Genomic DNA, 21,357 nt, shown 5'->3' with positions numbered 1-21,357 from the left:
CACCCGTGCGGGGCCCATTTTCACGGATCCCTCATAGACTTGAGTCTATCGAGGGATTTGTGAAAACGGAAGAAAATAGGACATGTTCTATCTTTCAACGGACCCTTCACACGGTCCGTTAAAACAACGGCTGTGTGAACAGCCTCATTGACATACATGTGTCCGTATGATGGCTGTTGTTCTAACGGCCATCACGCAGACATATATAATGTTTCTGTAAATAAGCCCTAACACTGTCCATTGTTTGCTGTAGCAATAACATTTCACTGCACAGCAACTAAGGGACCTGGCCTAAATAATAAAAATCAGCCCCAGATTATATTCATTCTCCACCAAACAATAGAGCTGCCACTAAGTACTTGTCGGGAAGCTTTGCAATGGCATAACCAATCCTAGATCAGTAAGACTGCCAGATAGTGAGGCGTGAATCATCACAGTCCGCATTCACACAGTTCCGGAATACAATGGCACTGCGCTCTACACCACTCCAGACAATGTTTAGTATTGAACATGGTGAATTCAGGCTTGTGTGCAAATTCTAATAAACGAGGCAGATCGTTGATTGGTGCTCCTTTCACAAGGAGCAATTCTTGGTTATGTATGGGGACGAGCGAGCATTACCATGATTGTTCGTCCCCATATATTTGCATCCTGTCGGCAGCACATCTTTACACAGGGAGATGTACTGCTGGCGACTATAATATTTATCGTTGCATAAACGAGCAGATCAGTCGATGAACGAGCGTGGCCTATATACTAATGTATGTCTGCTATACAGTAATAATTCATCAAGAATAGACGCACAATTCCACCATATTAACTTATCAGGTCTACTCGCTTAGCCAGTATTTAATCTGCTCATGTGAGAAGGTAAAGGACATCCCCTTTTTTTGTTAACAGACTTTAATTCGTTACTAATTTACCATACTTTCCTCCTGATTTTTTTCCCCTGATCTGATAACGGTTTATCAGGTCTTTCTTGGTAGGAATGGGAAAAAACTCGTGGTTATTTAGTCCACGCCGATTCTGGCACCCATGAAGTTTTTGACCTAACAAAAAGCTATGGTACTGTACTTCAACAGGCAGTTTTGAAACCAGTTAGTGAGTATTGCAACTGAGGAGAGACCATTTTTACATGCTTTTGTGCTTCAGTCACTTTCTCTGAGCTTCGGGGACCTACTACTTAGTTGTTCTTTTTTTTTTTTTCTACTTTACAAAAACAGCACTTACACTAGAATGGAAAGTAGTGTCATGACCGAAATGGCTCACTCGCTGTCCGTGTCGCTGAGCTCTTGTTTGTTTACAGAGACTTCGTCTTTTAGCAGTGCATGTGGTTGAAAAGGCTGGACCCACTTATTGTGAGATCATGTAGTGAATGTCTGTCATGGTGGGTTTTTTCCTTTAGGCTGGGTTCACACGACCTATTTTCAGGCGTAAACGAGGCGTATTATGCCTCGTTTTGCGCCTGAAAATAGGGCTACAATACGTCGGCAAACATCTGCCCATTCATTTGAATGGGTTTGCCGACGTATTGTGCAGACGACCTGTAATTTACGCGTCGTCGTTTGACAGCTGTCAAACGACGACGCGTAAATTGACTGCCTCGGCAAAGAAGTGCAGGGCACTTCTTTGCCACGTAATTTGAGCCGTTCTTCATTGAACTCAATGAAGAGCAGCTCAAGATATACGAGCGTCACAGACGCCTCGTATATTACGAGGAGGAGCATTTACGGCTGAAACGACGCAGCTGTTTTCTTCTGAAAACAGGCTGTCATTTCAGCCGTAAATGACAGCTAGCGTGTGAACATACCCTAACACAGTTTTTTCCATGCAGCAAAATCTGCCTCAAAATTCCTCCAGCAAAAAACGCTGCGAAAAACGCTTTCTATGCCTCCCAATGGGAGGTCAGAAATAGAAACGCCTAAAGAAAGAGCCTGTCGCGTTTTTTTCCGCTCGCGGGAAAAACTCCTCCGCCTCCGATTTCAGCCGGTTTTTCGCAGTTTCCGCATCAAAACCGCGCCAAAAGACTTGGTGTGAACGAGACCTTACTGTACAATATTTTAGTGAACTTTAAGATCTGTGTAACTTCTGTAGAGAATTGTGGCTCATAGGTGAATTCAGAATGAGAATATTCTTAGGAAGATCATTTTAAAAGCTTTTTTTCTGCTTATATTTCAGGTTGGTGGTGCAGTATTTTGTGCAGGACAGATTGCGCTAATACCTTGCACCATGCAGCTTATCCCTGGAGGAGTTGTGGCAGAGAGCCATCTCTCCCTGCGCCATGTTGACAGAGTCTTGGATGCCATCGGCCCTGGCACTTCCCGAAGTCATGTTATGGTTGCTCATTGCTACGTAACGCAGAGTTCCTATATACGCTGTGCTATGGAAGCATGGCACTCTTCTGCTGGAAGTCAGGTGAAGGAAGTTATAAAATTCATTAGTTGACTTATTTTAGCAAGGCACAGTAGCTAAGAAGTAACAATGAGACTGTGTGTGAATAAATCCTCTGGAATATCAGTGCAATAGAAATTATTTATGTAATATTTTACCAAATAAAATGTATCTTTTTCTTTTTTTTTTTTTCTAATTCATCTTAAGATACATCACTATTTTTCGAACTGTATGTCTAGCTGCAAGTTATGTCTTAATCTTCCCTTTAGGATACCCTCCCGTCCCTTACAGTGGCTGTAGTTCCCAGGCTCCCACGTGGGGCTGTTGTAGAGTGGCATGTCATGGCTGCTGTAAGTGATCCCGATGGCAGAAGAAATATATTCGTGAATGAGAGAAGTTCTGGATTCCAGGTTACAGTGAATGGCGCTCTATCCAGCTGTGAGACATGTGCCTCTCTTGTACTCTCCCTTTCTAGGCCTGCATCTCAGGCTGATTCCTTGGACTGGTGTAACGTTAGCCAACTTGTAAGGACTGTTCTCCATAAAGCCGCTAGTGAACTTCCAAGAAATTCCTTTCTCATACCAATGTGCTGCAGGGTTTTCCACCGGAGTGATGGTGTACACTTACAGCGCCTCACAGCAGGTAAGTCAAAGCTCAGGCATCCTACTTGCAACGTCCGATACATTTAGATTTTTCCTTTTAGTGTTCTGTATCTGTTAGGTGTTTACCAACAGGGGTGGAATGAGCTCTTTACCGGTTTTACTGTGGCAGCGCAAGAGAATCTTTGGCATAATGATTTAATCAATCTGTTGCAGACTAATAACCTAAAGCTTCAAAGTTTAAGTATGTAAACAATGTAACGGGTTATCAGGAGATCTTTCACTGTCTAAAACAGTGCTATCTACTCTATTAACCCCTTAGTGACCAGCCTTTTTTGTTTTTCTTTAGTCTCATTCAAAGAGCTATAACTTTTTTTTATTTTTCCATCGACCTAGCAGTATAAGGACTTGTTTTTGGCGGGATTAGTTGTACTTTTTAATGGCACCATTTTGGGGTACATATTTTTTGATTAAGTTTTATTGACTTTTTTTGGGGGGGAATAGAAAAAAAACCTGAAATTCCGCCATTGTTATTTTTTTTACTGTAATTTTTATTTATAATTTTTATTTCACATAACTTACCAATTTTTGCGATCTTTAGATCACTGCTATAATGCTTTGGCATACTTAGTATACCAGAGTATTATTGCCTGTCAGTGTAACCCTGACAGGCAATCTATTAGGAGGTGCCTCCGGCACGTCCTAATAGGCATATGCCCAGGGCAGACCTGGGGGCTTTCATCAGGCCCCCGGTTGCCATGACACCCCATCAGAAGCTCCCTCCCTTTGTAAACCAGTTAAATGCCACGGTCGCTAATGACCGCAGCATTTAACGGGTTAAACGGCCGCGATCTAAGTAAACTTCGATCTAGGTCGTTGGAGCAGGAGTCCGGCTGTCGTCAGATAGCCGAGCATCAGCTGCAGCCTGCACGGATCACCCGTGCAGGACTTAGACTGGGCCACCGTGAAAAGGCAACGGCCTAGCCTAAGGCCCCTTAGTGACCACCAATATGCCTTTTCACAGTGGTCACTAAGGGGTTAATACAGCACTTACCGATCGATAACTGCTGTATTAAAGCTTATATCGCATCCTGTTGTGCCTGTAGGCGGCCGTGGATTATTGTGGGATGCCAGGATCACAAAACCCGGAATTTCAGACCCGACTCTTGCAGAGTCTCGGGTCATTTGCTTGATGAAATCACGTCTTCTCATGAAGCAGGGGGGGGGGGGGTTCTAATTACATGTATTTACAAAAATATTTTCTTAAGGTGTTAATGTTTTTGTTTTTTTGAATAATAAAATAGGTACCCTACTGCTGACAATAAGTACTCTAAGGGCAGGTCTGCTGGGCTATTCTACCAAACGGCACAAAAAAATATGTTGTGCCGTTTCTACAATAGCTGATAATACATAATATAGCGGAGTCCGCTATATTCACAAACCCAGGACTATGAGTGTGCAGCAAATTCTGGTAACAGATCCACTAAGTGACCACACAGCCTGCATGGACCAGAGGAGGTCATCTTTGAAATTTTGGTTGGGATAACTGGATTTTGGTTCAGAATATAAAGTGATTTTGAGTACCGGTTGGTATAGAGAGGTGTGCAAGGACTGCGTATGTTTAATGGAAGCAGGATATGAGATGAACATGCAAGAGCTGTGTTACTAGTACTAGCTGGAGGGTGTTGCTGACTGTACCATATGACATATTTGCCGGCTGGTGCCCGCTTGGCTGATTTGGGTGTGGATGTTCTATGTACTTTATCCTGATGTCACTCTGTTGATGCAAGTATTAGGAGACTTCCCTGAAGACAGGAGGAAACCTGTAAAAGGGTGAGATATCATTAGTAAAGCTTTCAGCAGTAGCTCATATCATCTTGGAGAAGATTACTCATTAGTTGGTGCCTGATACTGAAGTGCGTGCATTACCTGTTCTGACGAAATGCGATTTATTCAAAGTCAACACATATTTAACCAATTAAAAAAAGAACGTGATAAATAAATACAATAGGAAAAACTATTTTTTTAATCCTTAAAATACAATTTTCCCAATATTTGTAATACACTAGTCCTTGAACTAACTTCTTCTGTGAAGGATTTACAATTGCTATTAAGCCAAATCTTCATTTTATCTGATAGCAAAGGTTTGTTGGTAACAGATATTGCCGCTCCTGCCACGCAACCTTTTCTAGAGTCCTGAATGACAAATTCTGCAGATATATAGGAGAGGGGTGTGTCACTGAATAGCCAGGCAAATTTCAATTCAGAAAGCTGGGTGACCATCTTTGCACGCACAGCAAGGATGTCAGCGATATTAGTTGTCACTCTGCTTTCCAAGAAACACGTAAAAACTAATAACCACTGCACAGAATTTGAAATCAATAGAAGAGGATAACAATTTATATTGATGGGCAAATGCTTATATATTATTATGTACAAATCAAACCTGGCCGGCTGACCCCATTATTTATATATTCAATATTTAAAGGAAATCTCTATTGAACGTTCTTCTAATATTTAAGTTTTGATCAACATAAAATGTTCAGCAACTTCTCAGAAATGTCAGCCCTAGTGGATACTGATCTCCCTAACAGCCGGGAGAACAGCCCAGCTAGTAGTCGGCGGGATGGAAATGCCGGTAAGGCAAGACAATTGGTAGTTGATGGGGTTTCTATAATCAGGAAGACGGATAGAATAATTTGCCGCCAAAACCGCCTCAACCGAATGGTTTGCTGTCTCCCTGGTGCCAGGGTTCGGCATGTGGTGGAACGGGTGGATAAATTACTGGGAGGGGCTGGTGATGATCCAGCTGTCGTGGTCCATGTAGGTACCAACGAAAGAATAAACGGTAGGTGGAGGAGCCTTAAGAATTATTTTTAAGAACTAGGCTACAAGCTAAAGGGAAGGACCTCCAAGGTAGTATTCTCAGTAATACTGCCTGTGCCATGCGCATCACAGGAAAGACATCGGGAGCTCGGGGAGTTAAATGCATGGCTGAAGTCTTGGTGTAGAGGAGAAGGCTTTGGGTTCCTAGAGCACTGGGCTGACTTTTCATTGGGGTACAAACTGTATTCTGCAGATGATTTGCACCTAAATTGAAGGGGATCTGCTGTGCTGGGGGAGAGAATTCTAGCTGGGGTGGCGGAGCATTTAAACTAGGGCTGAGGAGGGAGGTCAATGTAGAAAATAAAGGGGCAGTCAGGTTAGAGAGAGGTCTGACTATATTGGTGGGGGAGAAACAGACTGTGGGAAGAGGACTAGACAACAGGATAGGGAGATCCTTTTGTTACAAAACAGCAATGAAAATAAAAATGCCCAAATCACATTTCTGATAATGAAAGTGAAAAACTGAAAGGCAAGTTTAAGTGTATGTTCACAAATGCCAGAAGTCTAGCAAGCAGAATGGGGGAGCTGGAGGCCTTGATACTGGGAGAAAATATAGATCTAGTTCGTTTTGCTGAAACATGGCCAGACTCTTCACAAGACTTTGCTGTAAATCTACGGGGTTTTACACTTTTTCAGAAAGACAGGACAAATAGGGAAGGCGGTGGTGTATGCCTGTATGTGAGAAGTGATATGAAGGCGAGTGTGGAACTAGAAAGGGAGGTAAATACTGAAAAAAATTATTTTGGTGTAATCAATAGACCGCCCAATATAACTGAGGAAATGGAAGGTCCGCTATATAAACAGATGGAGCGGGCTGCACAGGCGGGTGCTGTAGTGATAATGGGAGATTTTAATTACTGGGACAATAATTGGCGTCATGGTTTAGCTTCAACTGCAAAGGGGAGAAATTTCCTCAACCTGTTGCAGGAAAATCTTATGGTACAGTTTGTGGAAGACCCGACTAGAGGTGAAGCTCTGTTGGATCTGGTCATTTCTAATAATGCTGAGATTGTTGGGGTTTGTGAAAACCTCGGTAACCGTGATCACAATATAGTTATATTTTACCTATACTGTAAAAAACAAACACAGGCTGGGAGGGCAAAAACACTTAATTTTAAGAAGGCCAATTTTCCCAGGATGAGGGCTGCAATTCAGGATATAGACTGGGAAGAACTAATGTCAAATAGTGGGACAAATGATAAATGGGAGATTTTCAAATCTACTTTGGGTAATTATAGTGCAAAATTTAGGTAAAAAGTATAAACTACTAAAATTAAACCCCACATGGCTTACACCTTCTGTAAAAAGGGCAATACACAACAAAAAAAGGGCATTTGAAAAAGACAAATCTGAGGGTACATCTGTAGTCTTTTTAAATTATAAAGAGCGTAATAAAATCTGTTAATTTAATAAAATTAGAAAAAATACAAAATGAAAGGCAGGTGGCCAAGCATAGTACAGCAATTCCCCAAAAATTCTTTAAGTATATAAGTGCAAAAAAGCCAAGGTCTGAACATGTAGGACCCCTAGATAGTGGTAATGGGGAGTTGGTAACTGGAGATCAAGAGAAGGCAGAGTTACTAAATGGGTTCTTTAGCTCTATATATACAACAGAATAAAGAGCAGCTGATGTAGCCAGTGCGGTTAATATATTAGTTGATATACTGAATTGGATGAATATAGATATGGTCAAAGCTAAATTAAATTAAATAAATGTGCACAAGACCCCGGGACCAGATGGGTTACACCCTAGAGTTCCTAAGGAGCTTAGTTTAGTTATTTCAGTCCCCCTCTTCATAATATTAAGAGATTCTCTAGTGACTGGTATAGTGCCAAGGGACTGGCGCAGGGCAAATGTGGTGCCTATTTTCAAAAAGGGCTCTAGATCTTCCCCGGGTAATTATAGACCAGTAAGCTTAACATCCATCGTGGGGAAAATGTTTGAGAGGCTATTGAGGGACTATATACAGGATTATGTGACAAAAAATAGTATTATAAGTGACAGCTAGCACGGTTTAAAGGAACAGTGTCACCACAAAAAAAAATTTCATGTCAGTTTAATGTTCGTGTTTTATTAAAAACGTTTTTATTTGTTTGTGTTACTTTTTTCTATTTTTTCACTTTTTCTTCCCTATGGGGGCTGCCATTTTTTTTTCCATTTCTGTATGTGTCGATTAACGACACATACAGACATGGAATACGGCAGCCACAGTCCCATAGGGACTGCGAACGGTTCCCGTCCCATCCACTTCTGTGTACGCCGTCTGTGTGGGAACTGCGCATGCGCCGCTCCCACACAGTCCAATTTGAAATGCGCGCCGTCCGGCGCCATTTTCCTGTGGACCGGAAGTCGCGGCCGGACTGTAAGATTACTACTTCCGGTCGCGGCTTCCGGACTTGTGCACTTGGAACAGCGGCAGCAGACGGAGCGGACGGGCCGGAGGGAGCCGCGGCGGCAGGAGCAGGTAAGAGAGTTCTATGTATGTTGGTGTTTGTGTGTGTTTACTACTGTATGTAAACCTACTACACTGTGTGTTAGCTCAAAAAGTAGCGACACACAGTGTAGGAGGTTAGACCGTTCAATCCCCTCGTTTATCCCGGCACTAGCCAGGATAAAGGAGGGGGGGATTCTCAGAGCTCACTAGAGCGAGTGCTTTTTTTCCCAATTTTGCAGCAAAAAGCAATGTGGTTGCTTTACCACATGCAATGCTGCAATTTTGGGAATAGCTCCATCTAGTGACCAGCAATGGGAAATATTATAAATTAGAATCTAATTTATAATATTTCCTGACTCGTGAAAAAAATAAAAAAAAATTGAACAATGTTTAATCACCTACACACTAAATGTTTAATTAAAAAAAAAAAAACATGTTTTGCTGGCAACACATTCCCTTTAACTAAGGACAGAAGTTGTCAAACTAACCTGATTTTGTTTTTATGAAGAGGTGAGCAGAAGCCTAGACAGAGGGGATGTTTTGTTTTTGGACTTTGCAAAGGCATTTGACACTTTCCCTCATAGACGTCTAATGGGTAAATTAAGGACTATAGGTTTAGATAACATAGTTTCTAATTGGATTGAGAATTGGCTCAAGGACCGTATCCAGAGAGTTGTGGTCCATGATTCCTACTCTGAATGGTCCCCGGTTATAAGTGGTGTACCACAGGGTTCAGTGCTGGGACCACTATTATTCAACTTATTTATTAATGATATAGAGGATTGGATTAATAGCACTATTTCTATTTTTGCAGATGACACCAAGCTATGTACCGGTAGTATCATTCAGTGTATTGAAGATGTTCGTGAATTGCAAGCGGATTTAAACAAATCCAGTTGGCAAATTAAGTTTAATGTAGATAAATGTAAAGTTATGCATCTGGGTACCAACAACCTGCATGCATCATATGTCCTAGGGGGAGCTACACTGGGGGAGTCACTTGTTGAGAAGGATCTGGGTGTACTTGTAAATCATAAACTAAATAACAGCATGCAATGTCAATCAGCTGCTACAAGGGCCAGCAAGATATTGTCGTGTATTAAAAGAGGCATGAACTCGTGGGACAGGGATGTAATATTACCACTTTACAAAGCATTAGTGCGGCCTTATATAGAATATGCAGTTCAGTTCATAGAAAGGATGCCCTGGAGTTTGAAAAAATACAAAGAAGAGCAATGAAGCTAATAAGGGGCATGGAAAATCTAAGTTATGAGGAAAGATTAAAAGAATTAAACCTATTTAGCCCTGAAAAGAGACGACTAAGGGGGACATGATTTGATTTATATAAATATATTAATGGCACATACAAAAAATATGGTGAAATCCTGATCCATATAAAAACCCCCTCAAAAAACAAGGGGGCACTCCGCAGACCGCAACCCGCAGAGGCGACAAGCCTTCTTTACTGTGAGAACTGTGAATCTATGGAATAGTCACCGCAGGAGCCGTCACAGCCGGGACAGTGGATGGTTTTAAAAAAGGCTTAGATAATTTCCTAGAACAAAAAAATATTAGCTCCTATGTGTAGAAATTTTTACCTTCCCTTTTCCCATCCCTTGGTTGAACTTGATGGACATGTGTCTTTTTTCAACCGTACGAACTATGTAACTGCTTTTGCATAACTTGTTTTGTTTGGATTTTTTATTAAAGAGAACCTTTCACCTCCCCATACATGTGTACATGAGTGCAGCATGTACTGGGCAGGGCTGCACAAACCCTGGGGCACGTAAAAAAAAAATTCTACCCTCCTCCATTATTTAGATATCGGTGCCGTTATATTTGGCGCCCGATATTTAAATAACCCCCTGAACTGTCAATGGGGCGTGTAGAAGATTGATCTTGACGGCTAAAGAGTGAGAGCGCGTGCGCACACTCTCTCCTCTATCCTCGCTCTTGCTGTAACACTGTCCGTATCTGATTGGACAGTGTCAAAGCCACAGTAACGCCCCCTTTCCATTACACGCCCCATTGACCGTTCAGGGGGTTATTTAAATATCTGGCGCCAAATATAACGGCACCGATATCTAAATAACGGAGGAGGCTAGAAAAAAATGTAAAGTGCCCCAGGGTTTGTGCAGCCCTGCCCATTACATGCTGCACTCAGCTGCATACGTATGGGGAGGTGAAAGGTTCGCTGTAAGTTCCGTCTTATATACCGTATATAAACAGCTGTGTTCAGACCACTGCTTTTTTTTCATGTTACCAAAAGGCACTGCATTGCGTAAACAGATCACAAAGTGCTATCCCCACCCCCTCCAGTGATCTGCTGTAATCTGGGGAAACCATGCAGGTTTTACACAGGACGATTATCGGGCAGACAAGTGTTCATATAACGCTCATTGCCGATAATTGCCCTGTGTAAAAAGGGCAGCGATCAGCAGATGAATGAGCAAATGCTCGATCATCTGCTGGTCGTATCGTTTTAACCAGTTCAGGACCGGGCTATTTTGCGCCTTCAGGACCAGACACCATTTAGGCATTTTTAGCACGTGTTAGTTAAATGGCTATAACTTTTTTATTTGTTGGGCTAACGACGTGATTTTTGCGACGTTTTTTCCGTAGACAATGCAGGTTTATTTTTGTATCCTTTTTATACACACCTTTTTTGCTTTTTTATATTTTTTATTCATAAAGTTTGAAAATAGTAGAAAAATAAGCTTTTTTACGTTTCAGCTATTTTTTTTGGTAATAACATAGTTTTACCATAAAATAGACCTTTTATTTGTGATTGTCATTGTTTACCGTAAATTTTAATATATTACATGTCTATATTAGGGTAATTGGGTCAGTGTTACAACAATGATTGGCGGGGGGGGGGGGGGGAAACGTTTTTTTTTTGGGATGGGTATTTTATGTGTATTTATTATTTAATTTTTTTTTGCACTTTACTTTACTATTTTTTTATTACTATGGTCTGTCCCTCAAAGGTCAAAAAAGACCTTTGGGGAACTTTATATATTTTTTTTCTTTCTTTTACACCATGTTATTCCACTGTAACTGGGGCTGCACAGCAGCCCCAGTTACAGGGGAAATCGGCCCTCTCATAGTGACTATTGTCACTAATAGGGCTGTGCTGGGTCTAGTAAGACCCAGCAGCAGTCTGTTAGTAATGGCACCCGGCGATCATGTGACCAGTCACATGATCACCGGGAGGAATAGAGACAGCGCCGCTGCTGCTGTCTCTATTCCTATACACAGCGTTCATTGAGCGCTGTGTAAAAAGACATCGGAGAAGACAGAAGCAACGAAAGCTGCTTCTATCCTCTCCTCAGGGTCCCCGGCAGTCACTGACAGCCGGAGACCCAACATTCAGCTGCCCGATCGTGCGGGCAGCAATTTAAAACCCGAGCCGTAAAAAGTCTATGGCTCAGGTTTTAAGGACCCTGACTGCTGGCCGTAAAAATACAGTCAGCGGTTAGGAACCAGTTAATAAAGTAGAAGATTATTGTTGTCAGCAGCACATCTCCCTGTGTAAGTAGGGAGAGGCACTGCCGACATGATAATAATGGATGGGGACGCGCGATCGGAGTAACAACGTCTCATCCCCATCCATAGCTCCGTGTGACAGGAGCAAGCGAGCGCCGATCAACTACGTCTTGTTGATCGTCGGCCTGTCTAAAGGGGCCTTTAGTGTTCAATTTCCTTGCAGCGCCACCACAGGGGATATGGGAATGAGCCAGTGCTAAACTCCTTTCACAGCGGTTTATCTCCTGCAGCAACAGATGTTTGGGCATGTTCAAATCCAATATGCCTGATCCTTCTTACCACAACATTTCTTATCCAGTGTCTGCCCCGTATACATTAATTATCAGCAGATTTTGACCAAAATGGTAGGTGTGACCGACTTTGATCCACGGTGTGTGGTCAACCAGTTCTCACCCTGCACTTTCTAGTTGCATGGCTTTAACCCCTTAAGGACGCAGCCTAGTTTTGGCCTTAAGGCTCAGAGCCCATTTTTCAAATCTGACATATTTCACTTTATGTGGTAATAACGTCGGAATGCTTAAACCTACCCAAGCGATTCTGAGATTGTTTTCTCGTGACACATTGGGCTTCATGTTCGTGGTAAAATTTGGTCGATATATTCAGTGTTTATTGGTGAAAAATTGCAAAATTTAGAGAAAATTTTGAAAAAATTGCATTTTTCAGAATTTAAATGCATCTGCTTGTAAAACAGACGGTTATACTACCCAAAATAGTTACTAGTTCACATTTCCCATATGTCTACTTTAGATTGGCATCGTTTTTTGAACATTCTTTTATTTTTCTTGGACGTTACAAGGCTTAGAACATAAACAGCAATTTCTCATATTTTTAAGAAAATTTCAAAAGCCTTTTTTTTAAGGTACCTCTTGAGTTCTGAAGTGGCTTTGTGGGGCCTATGTATTAGAAACCCTGATAAAACACCCCATTTTAAAAACTAGACCCCTCAAAGTATTCAAAACAGCATTTAGAAAGTTTTTTAACCCTTCAGGCATTTCACAGGAATTAAAGCAAAGTGGAGGTGAAATTTGCAAATTTCATTTTTCTTGCTGAATTTCAATTTTATTCATTTTTTTTTCTGTAACACAGAAGGTTTTACCAGAGAAATACTACTAAATATGTATTGTCCAGATTCTGCAGTTTTTAGAAATGTCCCACATGTGGCCCTACTGCGCTCGTGGACTAAAACACAAGCCCTAGAAGCAAAGAAGCACCTAGTGCATTCTGAGGCCTCTTTTTTATTAAAATATATTTTAGGCAGCATGCCAGGTTTGAAGAGGTGTTGAGGTGTCAAAACAGTAGGAATCCCCCAATAGTGACCCCATTTTGGAAACTACACCCCTCAAGGAATTCATTTATGGTTTTTGTTACCATTTTGACAGCACAGTTTTTTCACAGCACGTATTTGAATTGGGCTCTGAAATGAAAAAATTCCATTTTTTCCAATAAAATGTCATTTGTGATCAAAATTTCTTATTTTCACAGGGAAAAAAATACCCCATTTTGTTGCCCAATTTGTCCTTAGTGTGGCAATACCCCATTTGTGGTGATAAACTGCCGTTTGGGCCCATGGGAGGGCTCAGAAGGAAAGGAGCGCTATATGTTTGTTGGAGTCCAGATTTTGTTGGATTGGTTTTCGGGTGCCATGTCGCATTTGCAGAGCCTCAGAGGTATCAAAGCAATGGAAACCCACCAAAAGTGACCCCATTTTGGAAACTACACCCCTCAAGGAATTCATTTATGGTTGTTGTTAGCATTTTGACCACACAGTTTTTTCACAGCACCTATTTCAATTGGGCTGTGACATTAAAAAAAATGACATTTTTTCCAATAAGATGTAAATTTTTTACCAAAATTTCTTATTTTCACAGGGAACAAAATACTCAATTTTGTTGCCCAATTTCTCCTGAGTGCATCAATACCCCATTTGTGGCAATAAACTGCCGTTTGGGCCCATGGGAGGCCTCAGAAGGGAAGGAGCGCTGTGTGTTCTTTGGAGTACAGATTTTGCTTGTTTGGTTTTCGTGTGCCATGTCGCATTTGCAGAGCCCCAGAGGTATCAAAGCAATGGAAACCCACCAGAAGTGACCACATTTTGGAAACTACACCCCTCAAGGAATTCATTTATGGGTAATGTGACCATTTTGACCCCATAGTTTTTTCACAGAACTTATTTGAATTGGGCTGGGAATGAAAACAAAATTATTTTTTTCAAATAATATGTAGTTTTGGCTGAAAATTTCTTATTTTCACAAGAAACAAAATACCCCATTCTGTTGCGCAATTTGTTCTGAGTGCCGCAATACCCCATTTGTTGTGATAAACTGCCGTTTGGGCCCATGGGAGGGCTCAGAAGGAAAGGACCACCATTTGGCCTACTGGGGATTTTCTAGTGCGAAGTCATGTATGCAGAAGCCCCTGAGGTACCAGTACAGTTGAAACCCGCAAGAAGTGACCCCGTTTTAAAAACTACACCCTTAAGGCATTCATCTAGAGGTGTAGTGAGCATTTTGACCGGAGACCTACACCCCATAAACTGTAATGTGGGTTCTCCCGGGTATGGCAATACCCTACATGTGGCTGTTATCAGCTGCCTGGGCACACAGCAGGGCTCAGAGGGGAAAGACGAGGGGGGATAAGCTGTGCGGAGTGCATCAGGGTAAGTAAAATTGGGGTAAATTATAAACCAAGGGATGTATTATAAATTTTAAAACACTTTCATACAGAGCTCTGGTTATTCGGGACACGTGTCACATTGATATATTGTGTCATCCATTATCGCCCTCTTATAGCAGGCTTTGCACCTCTTTTGACTTTTTCCCTTCTTGCCAGTTTGGGGAACTTCTCCTGGAAAGTGTTGCCCTGGTACGATGCGTGTGGGCTCGCTTCCAGAAGTACTGGGTGCCCCCCCTTCTTGGTCCCTAAAGATTAGGTTCTTGATAATCACCTCTTGAAATTCCAGGAAAGTTCCCGTCTGGCCTGCATATCGACGTAGCATGTACGCATTGTACAATGCCATCTGTATGATGTGCCCGGCCAGATTCTTATACCACACCGCATGGCGCTGTAGGGCTTCAGGGCTTGATCTTACAAGTCAATCCCTCCCATGTACCTATTGTAGTCCAGGATGCAGTCTGGTTTGGGGGTGGCCTTTCCTTCATATATCCTAAACCTGTAGGTATACCCTGATGCACTCTCACAGCTTATACATCTTCACGCCATACCTTGCCCTCTTACCCGGCAGGTACTCGCGGAATTGAACCCTCCCTTTAAAATGTACCAGGGACTCATCAATAGAAATACACTTCTCGGGTGTGTATGCTTGGGAAAACCGGACACTGGAACGGTCTAATAGGGGTCTCCGTTTATACCAACGGTCAAAACTGGGGTCATCTCGGGGTGGGCACGGCTCATTCTCAGTATAATGTAAGAAGCGAAGTATTGCCTCATTTATTTATTTTTTTAGGTTCCAGTTCAGTTCTGAAGTTGCTTTGAGGGGCCTATATATTAGAAACCCCTATCAAACACCCCATTTTAGAAACTAGACCCCTCAAAGTATTCACAACAGCATGTAGAAAGTTTATGAACCCTTTAGGTGTTTCACAAAAATTTAGAGCAAAGTAGAGGTGAAATTTACATTTTTTTTTTTGTCAGAAAATCCTCTTTATACCATTTTTTTTATAACACAAAAGGATTTATCAGAGAAACGCAACTTAATACGTATTGCCCAGATTCTGCAGTTTTGAGAAATATCCCACATGTGGCCCTAGTGCGGTAATGGACTGAAGCACCGGCCTCCGAAGCAAAGGAGCACCTAGTGGACTTTGAAGCCTCTTTTTTTATTAGGCACCATGTCCGGTTTGAAGAGGTCTTGTGGTGCCAAAACATTGGGAACCCCCCAAAAGTGACCCCAATTTGGAAACTAGACCCCTTGAGGAATCCATTGTAGTTTTCATGGGGTGCATGCGACTTTTTGATCAGTTTTTATTCTATTTTTAGGTGGCGTGGTGACTAAAAACCAGCAATTGTACTATTGTTTTTTTTTTTTCGTTTTTTTTACAGCGTTCACCGTGCGCTATAAATGACATATTCACTTTATTCTGCGGGGCGATACGATACGATTACGGCGATACCAGATGTTTATAGTTTTTTTTTATGTCTTATGGCGTTTGCACAATAAAATACGTTTTGTAAACAATCATTCACTTTTTGTGTTACCTTATTCTAAGAGCCATAACGTTTTTATTTTTCAATCAATAAAGCCGTGCGAGGACTTATTTTTTGCGTAACGAACTGTAGTTTCGATCAGTACCATTTTTAGGTACATGCGACTTTTTGATCTCTTTTTATTCCATTTTTTGGGAGGTGAAGTGACCAAAGAATTGTGATTGTGGTTCGGTTTATTATTATTTTATTTTACGGCGTTCACCGTGCGGGATAAATAATGAAATAATTTTGTAGTTCAGGCCGTTACGGACGCGGCGATACCAATTATGTATAGTTTATTTGTTTGTTTATATATTTTTATTAATAATAAAGGACTGATAAGGGAAAAAGGGGGATTTTTTACTTTTATTACTTTTAAATCTTTTATTTTCTTATTTTTACACATCTTTTTTAAACTTTTTTTTTAACTTTATTACTTTGTCCCACTAGGGGACATGAGGGCAGGAGGCCCTGATCGCTATTCTAATACACTGCACTACATGCGTAGTGCAGTGTATTAGAACTGTCAGCTACTCACTGACAGCAAGCATAGTGGGTCCTGACGTTGTCAGGACCCACTAGGCTTCCGTCTATGGCATAGCCGGACGCCATTGTTTGGTGTCCGGTTGCCATAGTCACCATCGCCGGCCGCTATCGCGTAGCAGGCCGGCGATGGCAGCTTAACCCCTAAAAAGCCGCGATCTCTATAGAACGCGGCTTTTAAGGGGTTAATCAGCGGGGACACAGCGATCGGTCCCCACTGTAGGAGCTGTGACAGCTGCTGAACAAGACAGCAGCGTCACAGCTCCTGTATGTGTCGGGAGGACAGCCGAAACGTACTATTACGGTATGGAGCGCGAACGATACAGCTGCCATGACGTAATAGTACGTCAAGGAGCGGGAAGGGGTTAAGGGCATGCTGTGGTTTTTAGAAACTGGTGCATGTTGTATTTGGAACACTTTTATTGTGGTCTTCCCACTATAGCTTCTGTTTGGAAAACTACAACTGCAATGAAAACCACAAATCCAATTTTACTTGTGGTTTTCCTGTAGTGCTTCAGTGAAAGCAAAACTGCAGCGGAGAACATATATTACCATATGATTTTGGAAAGACATGTAAATGCAAACTTACGGTGGTGACATGGAGGGTCTTCCTTAAATAGTCCCATAGGTGAACAGTAACCTCTTAACTTTTATTAGATAATTGCCAGCCTACGGGATCTGTTGCCAAAACCTAATATCTATGGGCAGCTTTAGAGTTTAACCATTGCACCCCTCCCAGCTGGGGAGCGCTGCATGGTAGTGGCTTGGGTTGAGTATTTGAGAGGTCCTCATTCACACATACATTTACATTACAAGTACATGCATTTCGCTCTTCTCGCCCTCTCCCCCCCCCCCCCTCCCTCCACTGGTACAGCTGGGAAACTTGTAATGAACGACTCCTTGATTTAATAAAGCCCAATTATTGCTGCTGTTTATCTGCTCATTTAGAACATTTTGGGATTCAGCAAATTGCAGTGCTCCGGGCCTTTGCAATTTCAAGAACTGCTAATATCCCCATCAGGCCCTGAATTAATAAAGCACAACATAAAATCCTCTTTCTAAGGAGATTATCATTTCACAGCGAACTCTGCTGCTTCTCCAGCTCCGTAAATTCTATAGAGAGGAGTCAGTGGGGCTGCTGAACATTGTGTCTCTTCCCTCTCTCTCTTCGGCCATATTTCAACTGTTGGGGCCTTTTCTGCGGCTAAGAAATATATGGTCACTCCCATGCATCAGGAATAGCCATATGGCTAGAAAAGGTGCAATGTTGAGTGACTTATTACAGATGAACTTTAAGAGAGTCATTAATTCCCTTGCCTGTTCCCACCTAGCCCCTAGCAGAGGTGTATTTTTTTAAAATAAAGTACTCTACTGCCTGCATTGCTGTGCCGACGATATTTGGACCACTTCTTCGTAAGTTAGAACAGCAGTCAATGGGGGAGATTTATCCAAACTACTACACGGCAAAAGTGAAATTATTACAAATAGCAGCCAATCAAATTTCTCTTGCGATTTTTCAAAGGCCATTTGAAAAATGAGAGCAGCCACCTGATTGGTTGCTATGGGCAACTACTCTACTTTTCCTTTGCACCAGTTTTGATACAGCTCCCTCAATATTGACGATTATGTCTAATTTACTTAGAGATATTGGCAAATTACTATTCAATTGAACTCCTATTTACAAAAGAGAGAACAGAATAGCATTCATATTGGTTGTCACTTTTGAAGTGGCTTCTCAGATGCTGATGATCGGTAGTTTTTTTTTGTCAGTATATTCAATCAACAACAAAGGTTTGCCATTCATTTTTGAGGAGTTGATTCAAAAGTCACAACCAATTTAGCTGCCAGCGCCCACGGCGCCTCAACCATTTTTTTTTTATGATGTACTACCTTTCTAGAGAAAAAAACAATTGTTAAAAAAATAAATAAATCTTTTGCGTCGCCATGTTCTGAGTTTTTTTTATTTTTCTATCGATAAAGCGTCTTTTTGCACGTGGTGCATACGCTTTTTGTGATCACTTTCTATTCCATTTTTTTGGGGGGGGGAGTGACCAAACAAAACAGTTCTGACATTGGGAATATTTTTTTTTCCTATCCGCGTTCACCACACGTGTTAAACACAGTTAGTGATATTTTAATAGTTTGGACTTTTAGAGACGCGGCGAGACCAATTATGTTTACTTTTTTTTTATTTTTACATCATTTATGGGGAAACATGGGTAGCAGCAGAGTGTCTCATCCATGCACTGCAGAAAAAATCAGCCAAAAAAACTGTTTATAAATTGCACGTCAATTTATGCTGCAGAATCAATGCTTTTTTTGTTGCAGGTTTTCTACAATTAATTCAATGGGGAGATAAAACCTGTGGCCTATAGCAAATGTTGCGATTTTTGCGGCAAAAATCGCAACTCGGATAAAATTAATAAAAGATTAATACTTAGCGTGTTCTCCGTTGCCATAGCGATGCTTTTTTCTGTTCTCGTCCAGGCCTGCCTCATGGGATGACATTTCATCCTATGTGCTGTAACAGTCACAAGGGCTGCGGTGTCATCCCAGGAGGCCGGCCTGGACGATAACCGTAGAAAGCGTCGCTACGACAACAAAGAACGGGGTAAGTATAAACGTATTTTTTTAACCATTGTTCCGCTATGGAGATTCCGCCCGAAAAGCTGCAACACAATTTGGAATGCCCAGGGGTTATAGGACGGATACGCTGTATACTTTTACGTAGCGTATCAGCCCTGTGTAAGCATACACTAAGTATTTTAAAATATTTTTACAAAATTTACCGGCCCTTAAGCCCTCTAGCATGATAACCATTGGCACCTCTCATTTGCGTTGTGGGGGTAGCAGTGGGCTGTCAGAGAGGGCCACCCCCTCTTTCTAACAGCTTTTTATATGCCGTGCTTACTATTGATCGCGGCATCTAAGTTGTTAAATGGCTGGGATCGGAGTTATCTCCAATCCCGGCCGTTAGCACGGGGTGTCAGCTGTGTATTGCAATGGGTTTCTGTGACTCCACTTCATACTTCTCTCCCCATGCCACCACATACAGTTTCATCATGGTGCGGCAAGGGGTTAATAGCCACTGGAAGTAATCAATGAAGGTTCCTCTTGAATGACCGCAAGCAGAGATCTTTTAACCCCTTCCTGCTCCTCGATGGACTATTAGGTTATGGTAAGTGCATCGTTCACGCTGCATGACCTAATAGTACGTCATGGGAGGATCGGCCATTTCGGCCGTCCTCCCGATACAGACAGAGCTATGACAACTGCTGTTTCGTACAGCAGATGCCGCAGCTCCTTCAGCGGGGACCGATCGCAGTGTCCGCGCTGATTAACCCCTTAACGGCTGCGTTCAATAGCGATCGCGGCTTCTTAGGGGTTAAACCACCATCGTCGGCCCGCTACATGATAGTCAGGACCCACTATGCTTGTGGTGTATTAGAATTGCGATCAGGGCCGTCTGCCTTCAAGTCCCCTAGTGGGACACAATAAAAAAAGTTGTGTAAAAATAAAAGTTTATATGTAATAAAAGTAAAAATCCCCCTTTTTCCCTTATCAGCCCTTTATTATTAAAATAAATAAAGAAATAAAATTTACATAATTGGTATCGCCGCATCCGTAACGGCCTGAACTAAAAAAGTATTTTGTTATTTATCCCGTGCGATGAACGCCATAAAAGAATGATAATAAACCATACCAGAATCAAAATTTTTTTGGTCACTTCACCTCCCAAAAAATAGAATAAAAAGAGATCAAAAAGTCGCATGTACCTAAAGATGGTACTAATCGAAACTGCAGTTCGTTATGCAAAAAACAAGTCCTCGCACGGCTTTCTTGATGGAAAAATAAAAGTTAAATCTCTTAGACTAAGGCAACACCAAGTAATTGATTGCACAATAAAATACTTTTTATAATAAAACGCCATAAGACATAAACTATAAACATATGGTATCGCCGTAATCGTATCACCACGCAGAATAAAGTGAATATTTCATTTATAGCGCACGGTGAACGCTATAAAAAAAACAATAGTAGAATTGCTGTTTTTTAGCCACCACGCCTCTTAAAAAAAATAGAATAAAAACTGATAAAAAAGTGGCATGCACCCCATGAAAACTACAATGAATTCCTCAAGGGGTCTAGTTTCCAAAATAGGGTCACTTTTAAGGGTCTTCCCCTGTACTGGTAACTCAGAAGCTCTGCAAATGCGACATGGCGCCCAGAAACCAATCCAGCAAAATCTACATGCCAAATAGCGCTCCTGCCTTTCTGAGCGCTGCCATTTGTCCAACCAGCAGTTTATGATCACATATGGGGTATTGCTGTAATCGGGAGAAATTGCTTTACAAATGTTGGTGTGCTTTTTCTCCTTTATTCACCGTAAAAATTTGTATCTTTTATTGGAAAAATGTGATTTTCAATTGCACAGCCAAATTCCACAAAATGCAGCAAAGAACCTGTGGGGTCTAAATACCCACTTTACCCCTCGATAAGATCCTTGATGGGTGTAGTTTGCCAAATAGGGTCACTTTTAGGGAGTTTCCACAGTTTTGGCACCACAAGACCTCTTCAAACCGGACATGGTGCCTAATAAAAAGGATGCCTCAAAATCCACTAGTTGCTCCTTTACTTCTGAGGCCGGTGCTTCGGTCCATTACCACACTAGGGCCACATGTGGGATATTTCTCAACTGCAGAATCTTGGCAATATGTATTGAGATGCGTTTCTCTGGTAAAAACCTTCTGTTT

At 41.7% G+C, this 21,357-nt stretch overlaps 1 protein-coding gene across 1 annotated transcript in view; it reads left to right on the top strand.

The window, feature by feature from the left end:
• Positions 1-21,357, top strand: part of DPH6 (diphthamine biosynthesis 6) — a 70,647-nt gene that overhangs the window by 47,049 nt on the left and 2,241 nt on the right. Inside the window, exons 13-14 of the mRNA XM_075844864.1 lie at positions 2,179-2,415; positions 2,661-3,033. Of these exons, the coding sequence (XP_075700979.1) occupies positions 2,179-2,415; positions 2,661-3,033 (610 nt within the window). The remainder of the gene's footprint in view (positions 1-2,178; positions 2,416-2,660; positions 3,034-21,357) is intronic.

This window comes from Rhinoderma darwinii, chromosome 12 (assembly GCF_050947455.1).
Source record: "Rhinoderma darwinii isolate aRhiDar2 chromosome 12, aRhiDar2.hap1, whole genome shotgun sequence".
Lineage (NCBI taxonomy): Eukaryota > Metazoa > Chordata > Amphibia > Anura > Rhinodermatidae > Rhinoderma > Rhinoderma darwinii.
The sequence above is the reverse complement of the archived record's forward strand: the minus strand, read 5'-3'. Positions and strand labels throughout refer to the sequence as shown.